This window comes from Paroedura picta, chromosome 8 (genome assembly GCF_049243985.1).
Source record: "Paroedura picta isolate Pp20150507F chromosome 8, Ppicta_v3.0, whole genome shotgun sequence".
Classification (NCBI taxonomy): domain Eukaryota; kingdom Metazoa; phylum Chordata; class Lepidosauria; order Squamata; family Gekkonidae; genus Paroedura; species Paroedura picta.
Window position 1 is genome coordinate 24,121,249 of NC_135376.1, and position 9,559 is coordinate 24,130,807.

At 43.8% G+C, this 9,559-nt stretch overlaps 1 protein-coding gene across 1 annotated transcript; it reads left to right on the forward strand.

Annotated features, from left to right (window-relative positions):
* Positions 1-590: 590 nt before the first annotated feature.
* On the forward strand, positions 591-8,270 carry TM4SF18 (transmembrane 4 L six family member 18). The gene is made up of 5 exons (XM_077348720.1): positions 591-1,173; positions 2,578-2,667; positions 4,244-4,386; positions 6,883-7,063; positions 7,373-8,270. Exons 1-5 carry the CDS (start codon positions 997-999, stop codon positions 7,385-7,387), a joined length of 606 nt encoding a protein of 201 aa, XP_077204835.1. The 5' UTR covers positions 591-996; the 3' UTR covers positions 7,388-8,270.
* Positions 8,271-9,559: the final 1,289 nt, after the last annotated feature.

Here is a 9,559-nt window from a genome sequence, read left to right on the forward strand (position 1 = left end):
CTGCAATTATATCTTACCTCTTACTTTTCTTCATGGTCAGTTCATAGTCTGAGGAAGAGTGCTTGCACTTCAAAGCTCACCCCTTGAATAAATCTTTGTTGGTCTTAAAGGTGTCACTGGACTTTGATTTTGTTTTGTTGTGTTTTTTCTTCTTGTGTGAGTGTGTAGTTAATTGCATGCAGGTGTGTTAGGTTTTAAATTTGTTTCACAATAAAAATCATTTTTATTCAATGTCATTTTGGTCTCTGTGCAAGATTTTAAGGGAACAACTTCATAAACTTTGGTGGATATCTTGTTTGTAACCTTTCTCACTGTGTCTCCCAGAATTTTCTAATTTCTCCATCGAAATTCAGGAAACACTCTATTTTAGGTAACATCTTGGCTGCATACAGTTGTTATGGGGATCAAGCAGAGGAGCTGAGAACAATGTATGTCATTCTTAGCACCTTAGGGGAAGTGCAGGATGAAAATATACCAAGTAAAATATAAGTAATAAATCCTAATCACTGGTTACACTCACCCGGGCTCCGAGTAAGTACTGCAGATCTCTACATGTCTGGGCTAAGAGGGAAATCTTTTGGGTCAAAACATATTATTTCCATTGGGTACCTTTGGGTTGTACAGTAACCAAACATTCTGCCACTGGGAGAGGCAAGAACTATCTGCAAGCTCTGGATGACATCCTGTTTTTCCTTTGAAACGTTCTTCCAAACATGGAATGAGAAAAGCCAGCCGGGAATTCTCTTAAGAGATGAAATGCCTCAGAGGAACACCCCCCACCCCGCCTTTCAAGGACAGGACAAGAACTTCAGTCCAGGCAATTGTCTTTTGTTCTATGACTAGCCATGCCTTCCTTCAGCACCGGGCTTCTTTTGACCAGCTCCTGACCTGGTGGTGGTCCTTGGATTTGCAAAATGACTCAATGGAAGCAAGAAACTGGTAGGATTTGCTAGAAACTGAAAGCAAAGCAGCCTCCATCTTCTCTGTCTCACTGAGATGGGGCTGCAGAAGTGCGGGGGCTGTTTAAGCTGCCTTTTAATACCCCTCGCACTTTGGAGCATTGTTATCAATGTCCTGCTGTATTTTCCTGATGGGAAAACATGGTATGCCTCCAACAACAACCTCAACAACTACGTGTGGTATTTTGAAGGAATCTGTTTCTCTGGCATTATGGTAAGTGTGTGGCTTCTGTGATTTTTACTTATTGATTTCAGTTATCTCTGTAGCAAGGGGCTAGGAAGGTTGGATCTTGCAGTTTAAGAAACAGGAGAAGCATATTGGAATGACTCGATTTCAGGGGCAATAAAATCAAGTAGAAAACTTTGGTAGGAAGAAGATTTTTTAAATATTGGCCTTAGCATCTGTGCTTCTCTCCAGCTTGAAACTATAACAGGCAGCAGTGTTTACTCTAGAGTAGCCCATATTGCACTATAAATGTGTATGCAATCTTGGAATCAGAAGCATTCTCACTAACTCATGTAATAATCATAACTGTAAGACTTCTGTGACAATGCCATCCTAAGCAGAGTTACAACTTTTTAAGTCCATACATTTTCAGACCATTTTTTAAAAACTATTATTTCATATGTTGCCAAGTCCTGACACTGAAACAGATTGCAAGGCTAACCTGAGTAACGCGAAAGAGTGCAGAAATATAACTAACGTGGTGTCCCCTTTTTAGTGTGAGATTTTGTTTTCTGCTACAGTTGTAAAACGTACTATTAACTGCTAACCAACAAGAAGCACCAATAGCATATTGGTTGTATGAACAACCTACAACAGTTTAGCAACTGTTACTAGAAGCCTCAAGATCCATGTATGTTCTAAGGCACCCAGGAAACCCAAGCAGGCTTACTCAAATATCTCAGTGGAAGAAAGCTTTTAGCACACATCCCTGCAAACACAGAGATGTATCCCCCTCCTTGAAGTGAGCAAGTTGACATGATACCCTCTGTAGCAGGGGTGGCCGAATAGTGGCTCTCCAGATGTCCATGAACTACATTTCCCATGAGACCATGCTGCTGATAACAGGGTATTATGGGAATTGTAGTCCATGGGCATCTGGAGAGACACTGTTTGGTCACCCCTGCTCTACAGGGTCAGATTGAGTGAGATGTTGTACCATTTCCAGTCCTGTGTCTGCTGCCGGGAAGTGGTCCAAGGACATCTGTGTGTTAAGAGAGGTCTTTGGGGTTGTTTTACAGTAATAATGTTCACCCTTCAGATCACTGCTTCTATTCTTTTTCTTCACAATGGGGGGGGGGCATAGCCATGCTATTCCAATATGGGGGGCATTTAAACCAGTTGTGTGCAGCACAAGAGCTGGAATACTGGTGCCTGGTTTCTTTCTCTTTATAATTATGAAATGAGGCCATCACATGCTTGCAATGTGAAAACAGTGATACGATGAATTGCATGCATTAACTTTTCCTTATTTATTCATGAACGATGCTTGGGCTGTACCGTTGAACGGTGTACATTCTGTGCTGTATGTATCATTAGACCGAGAGCGTTCCTCACAGAAAATGTGATCAGAGTTTAACGTTGTCTGATTACGTATTGAACTTGTCCTTACAGATGCTTCTGCTAGCAGCACTTCTGATCATTTTGGACAGAGAAATCTTCCCTCGGTGCTGCCAGAGCGAAAGCTGCACCAAAACATACAGGGTGAGTCACTTCTTGCAGACAGGGAACTGATACTGAGAACTCTGGCACCCTGCTGACCTCTTCTGTTGTTGGTTCCTTCCTTGCTTTGGGAGAGGAAAAAAAGAGAGGGAATCTTTATCTCAACAGCTAATCTGGGGGGAAGGGAACAGGAAGAATTGCTACCCTTGCTCTCCAATAGACGGAAACTTTTTTCCCCTTCTGCATGTGACATTATCAGCAGGGATGCTCTGGGAACCTTGCCAGCTTCTTCCTGTCCTCCCATTCTTTCAGGACAGGCCTCTTTCCGAAGCACAGTGCCAGGGAGTAAGCAACATGATAGGGGATTTACACAGTGCACACCAGGGGCCATTCCTATGTTTCAACAAACTGGACAGTTCAGTCATAAATCCAGAGGTCCTCAAACAGCAAAACTAACTGGTTATATAGACAATAAGGGGATTTCTGATTTTAAACTTAATTGGGAATCATGGGCAAAATACATGGAGCAGAGCTTTAAAGATAAGAAAACGATTTCAGGGTTTGTAATTGGGTAAAGAATGCCTCTCTTTTTCTTTTTTCATGTTTTGTTTATCTGTACTTAAAAGAACATCTGGTTTTTGAGATATATTTTGATTTGTAAGAGTTAGTTGATGTAATGGATTATTTGATATTGGACCTCTTTGTTTAATAAGTGGGAAGTCACCTTCTTATTTTTGTCTGCCTATGTAGTTGTATCTTTCATTTTTCTTTCCCACTTTTTCCTTTTCTAAACATACTGGTTTGCCTTGATGAGACATGATCTAATAATGATAATAATAGTAATAGAAAGAAGGCAGAATGTTCCCCTCCAAAAAATAAACCCAGAGATCCTCATGTCCACCAGAACAATTTCCCTAATGTTCACATGATGATAAAATCATAGAACCATAGAGCTGGATGGGGCCATACAGGCCATCTAGTTCAACCCCTTGCTCAATGCAGGATCAGCCTAAAGCATCCATAAAAGGTATCTGTCTGGTCACTGCTTAAAGACCGCCAGGGATCTTTGCATGGTCCACATGAAATGACACTCTTCTGCCAGGCTTATGGCTGAGACCATGGCTGTCTGAAGCTACATGGGCCTCCATCCTTTCCCCTTCTCCTCAGTTACCCCTCTAGAGAGCCAGTTTGGTGTAGCGGTTAGGAGTGCGGACTTCTAAATTGGCAAGTCAGGTTTGATTCCCTACTTCTCCACATGCAGCCAGCTGGATGACCTTGGGCTTGCCACAGCACTGATAAAGCTGTTCTGACCAAGCAGTAATATCAGGGCTCTCTCAGCCTCACCCACCTCACAGGGTGTCTGTGGTGGGGAGAGGAAAGGGAAGGTGATTGTAAGCCCCTTTGAGACTCCTTCGGGTAGCGAAAAGCAGCATATAAGAACCAACTCTTCTTCTTCTTCATTTTATTTTATACCCTCTCCAGTCTGGATAGCCAGTGGAGGGAAAGGGCAGCACATTTCCGCAGAAGACTTGAGCATGCAGTATTGTCTAGTTGATGTGTTTGGAACAGAATTCTCATGCCCTCATCGAGCTAACTCTATATTTACTCTTAAACACAGAGCGTCATTTCAGTGGTGCTTTCGTTGCTGGGGATTGCTTTCTCTGGCTACAGCCTCATCATCTCTACCTTGGGCTTAGTGCAGGGCCCGTACTGCAAAACCCCAACTGGCTGGGGATATATTTTCAAAGATACTGCAGGCAGGTAAGGAGCATGACGAGTCCCTGAGGCAACAATTCTGGGTGGCCAAATATTAAATGGGCACCCTCCTATCTTTATTATGTATGCATATATGTATGTATGTATGTATGTATGTATGTATGTATGTATTTATTTATTTATTTATTTATTTATTTATTTATTTATTTATTTATTCCTTGCTCGCCTCTCCCTGGGGTGAGTTTCAGACATATAAAATCCCAATAAAACATAAAATAAAACATATAAACATATCATATTGTTCCAGACAATAGAACAAGATGTGGTAAAAACTCAGTTCATAACTACTCTACCCCTTGGTAACCCACTATCGAGGGGGAGGGAGGACAGAGGGTGCCAGATGGAGTATGCTACTGCCGCTGTAAGGGGGGCCAGATCTTCCATGCAGCCCGGCCTCACCCCATGACCTGGCGGAAGTGCTCTGTTTTGCAGACCCTGCAGAATGCTGAGAGCTTCCTTTGGGGTTGATTCACTTTCTCTAATCACTCACTTGGCCCTGTGGTTTTTCGTGCTTTTGACTCACACCACTTCTATAGCTGCTGCTTTCTGCCAGTTTTCTTCCATTTCCTGACAATCAAAGGTCTGACACATTTGGGCTAGTCTGAACTATTCAGGCAGGTTATGGGCTGCTGTTGTCTTTACTAGTTACAATGGGATCCTTGTCCATAACTTAGTGTTTGCTACCTTTCCAGGTACCTGGTCTTTCCTAGGCTTTCAGGTGTGTACACTGGTTCTGCACTTCCTTTTTATTCCCCATTGTTGATCCTGGTGAATTCAGATTGATCTAAACCTGGATCTTCCACCTTCTTTTTTGCCAAACTGAAACATACTACATTCTACACTTAATTGTGTGGCTGATCTCTCCTTCCGACTTGATTGGGGAAGCTGAGAGGGGAGTGGTGGTCACAAAGCTCCAGCTGGCATTGAAGGAGTACAAGGCTGGAGAGGAAAGGCAATCTAAAGGAAAATCTCGGCACATAGAAGTGTGGGTTTGGAGCAGAGTCACTTTAGAAATGAAAGCAAAAATAAGTCTTGTGAAGGAATGGCAATCAGGAACCAGGCAATCTTTGAACTGACACCCTGACCAATCAGTGACAGACTACTTTGCTATGTCAGCATTGGAGGTGTGGAGGGAGAACGTTAATCTGGCAAAACACAGAGATCTACACTTAATAATGGGGCTTTTGGAGCGTTTTTTTCAAATGTAGTGAGTTATATCTGCACCTGCCTATTGTGGGGGGAAGCTAGTGTCACCGCGGATCAATCGTGGATGTTGCAGAGGGGAAATTTAAAGTGCTAAATATCCAAATGGAAATTGAATAACATTGTAGATAGCTTTTTAAAATTCAGGGTCATTGGAGATAAAAAGCCCAGTGCAGATTCAGCCTTTGTTGCCTGCTGAACTGAGCAGAAGTTTACAGTCTGCATGGGATAATCTCCTGTTTGAGGTGAAAGCACAGTGCTTCATCCTGGAAAACAGGGGACCCTTCCATCTGTCCTGTTGTCTGGAGAACTGATCTGTGTATGCTGGAGATCAATTGTAATTCCAGGAGGTTGGCAACTGTATATTTCATCCCACTGTCTCTGAGGAGCTCAGAGTTGCATACATTGATCTCGCCTCCTACATTTTATCCTTTTATCAGTCTTGTGAGATAGGCTAGACTGAGAAATAGTGACTGGTTCAAGGTGATGCCCTATTAACTTTGTGGGTTAGTGGGGATTTGAACCCAGATCTCCCAAGATCTAATTCAGTGCTTTCCTGTGTTTTTCAAAATCCCTTCCATGCTCTTCCACATGGATGGAAAGGGATAGATTTTGAGTGAAAGGAAAAGGTTCATCAGCTTCTCTCCCGAGTTTCCCATGAGCCTCTGATCCATCTTGCAGTTTCAGAAGCTGCTTCCTGAATAATAATTTTTTAAAAGTCAAAAACTTAACACTTCCATGATTTCAGGGCTAGCATGTCTGACACTTGTCCCTCCCCAACTGACCTTCTAAAATCAGGAGAGAGAGTAGGGAAGGATGCAACCCAAATGTTTGTTTTGTTGGCCATGCTGGGAACTCAGAACTGCTTATACACCAAAATAAACAAAGCTAAACCATGGCTTAAACAGAGGCATAGGAACAGGCACCAAAGACACACTTCCAGCAGGCAGTAGAATATAAAGTGGCCCCTAGCTGAGGCTAGTCCTGGCAGTATGGCTTGTGAAGGGTCAGGCTGAGGGCCAAGTGCAATTTGGCCCTTTGGGTCATACCCAAGGCTTGCACCTGGGAAAAACTGCCATGCCAGCTTTGTTTGGTTTGGAGGTTGATTTGAAAAGCAAATGACCTTGGAGAAAGGATAGGAAGATCTGGAACAAGGTGGAACATCTGACTGGGAAATGGGATTGCATAAAAGACTGGATCTCTGTTATCTGTCTAACCAGATAACAGCTGATTTTAGCTGATTTTCTTCTAATTTCTTTACGCTTTTATTTCCCACAGCTACCTCATGGACCGCACTGCCTGGTCTGAATGCTCAGAACCAGCTTATGTGGTAGAGTGGAATACCATTTTGTTTTCTGTTCTGATCGCTCTTAGTGGCCTTCAGATGCTGATCTGCTTTCTGAAGGTTATCGCAGAGTTAAACAGGATACTGTGCGGAACATATCCTGTCTTTATTCAGGTAACAGCTGCATTCTTATTTTTTTAAACATTTGTATGAGTTATTATTCTGATTAGGTGCAACCATCAAAGGATCTGTGACAGATCTCCTCCCTTCTGTCCATGTCAATGCTATAATATTAGGAATTTTATAATTCATACTAGCAATGTTCCACGTATCCCCCTAAAACTACAAAGTGTAGGAATAGATCCTGCTCAGCTGCAATGGATTTATTGCATTTCAGTGCCAGATCCAAGAACTTATGATAGATTCGTGAATCTCAGCTCCTGTAAATTAAAAATGAAAGTCTTTTTCTCTTCTCTTCTACAGCCGGGGATGATCTGACAGCCACAAGGAAAAAACTTACCAAGTCCTGCCAAGACACCACCATACTCTCCACTTAATTTCTTCTTTTTAAAAAGAAAGCAGGAGGGCTTTTGATTCTATTCCACCTCCACTTATTTCTTTGAGTTTAATAGAAAGCAATGTCCTTATTTTGCTGCTCATACTACGCTCCACACTATTCTAAGAAGTACAACTTTTTTCATTTTCTGTGGAGGTGGCTCGCTCCTTCCCTTCCCTTGTGATTCTTGTCAATTGAAATTGTGAGCCACCAGGGCAAGAATCTCTAGTACTGGTATTTTAAAAAGTACCTGAGGCACAGATAGGCAACCCCATTATGTGAATGTGCTGAACAGTGGCACAACCAACACCAGTGTGAGTATTGAAGTCACCAGCTGATGATATTTGATGTGCTCTGGGATATCTAACCTCAGTTTTGCAAACACAGATCACCCAATCCAGCCAATAGTGTTCATATCAATGAAAAAAAATCTAGGAATAAGGGAGAGTAGAAATGCTGATAAATCAGGGGATGACCTTCTCAGTTGTGGCACCAATGCTCCAGAACTCTCTACCCAAGAAGATTGTCTTCTTTTGTTGCCATCTTTCATCAGAGAGTGAAGACTTCTTTTGTTTCATTTGGAATTTCCTCCATGATCCCTCCCTCCTACTCAATGTTCTAATTGTTTTTATTTTATATATATATATATATTTAGCTCTGGTTTTAATGATGAATTAATGCATGGGGTGTTGGTGTTGGTTTTAATGGTTTTGAAATGTTATTTTATTATGTATTTGCTAGCTGCCTTGGTGGGCCTTGTGAAAGGTGAAGGAGAAAGGCAAGGAAGGAATGTTATGAAATAAAATAATAAATTATAACCCAGAATGGTGGCTTCTCTGGATGTGAGGAGACAAGCCACATGAAGACTTTGAAGCTGGAAGCAGCATCACAGTATGTTTCATGGAAGTAGATATCAAGCTAAGAGAGGAATCCATGTAGAGTTAGATCTAAAATTAATTAAGTTTCCTGAGTGAAAATGATATCATGGGGTTGCATCACATAGCTTCATATGAGCTTCTCAACAGATTCCAAGAGACACATTTTGATTGATTTCCACTCTGGGTCTCTATCAGTGTAGTCTTATACAGATTTATCGTAGAGCAGGGGTAGTCAACCTGTGGTCCTCCAGATGTCCATGGACTACAATTCCCATGAGCCCCTGCCAGCAAATTCTGTCCCTTCCCTTCCCTTGTGATTCTTGTCAATTGAAATTGACTGGCAGGGGCTCATGGGAATTGTAGTCCATGGACATCTGGAGGACCACAGGTTGACTACCCCTGTCGTAGAGTAAATTCCTAGGTTTCAATAGGGTTGGATTAGATCCCCAAACCCTAATCCAATTAGGGTTGGATTGAACAATGTTTCTGTTGAAATATTCTAGTTCAGTGGTTCTCAATCTTGGGGTCGGGACCCCATTTGGGGTCACCTGGGCCCTTCCCCGGGGTCGCCAGGTTGCCTGCTGCCGTGGCGGCGGCAGCAGCGTGTGGAGACGTGTGTCGGTGGAGGCAGCCGGCAGAGGTTGGCGGAGACATCGCAATGCCTGCCTCCATGCCGCCTAGATTGTTGTGTGCATGCGCGTGCACGCCACCCGCACACATGCATTTCCAGCACCCCACTGGCTCCTTCTGCAGCTGCCCAGTCCGCCTGGAGGGTCATGCTGGCGCCTGCCGAGGAATGGGCCAAAACACTTTGCTCAGCTCTTTCACAGCTGGCAGGAAAGCAACCCCCTCCCCCATAGGTCCAAAGTCGCCCCTTCCCACCTGACTCCGTCCAGCAAGCCCTGTGTGCTGCTGCGGAACCCCCGTGGTTAAAAGAAGGGGGAAAGGAGAGAAGTGGTGAGCCAAGGGAGCAAGATGCGCGCCTAAGCCCAGCCCAGCCCAGAACAGTAAGCAACATGGATGTAGCGGCGGCAGCAGCCCCCTCCCCCGGGCAGGGCTCTCACCCCCCTCTAGTCAGCTCCTGTGGGGGGTCGCCCATCGCCACATCTGGGGGGGCGGCAGAAGCGCCTCCGCAGCGCTAGCTGGCAGCTCCTCCAGCTGGGTCCCCTCATCACCCCCTTCTCCTTCCATTTCCCTCTGAGGCTTGGAAGCTGCAGATCTCTGCCGCATGAGAGC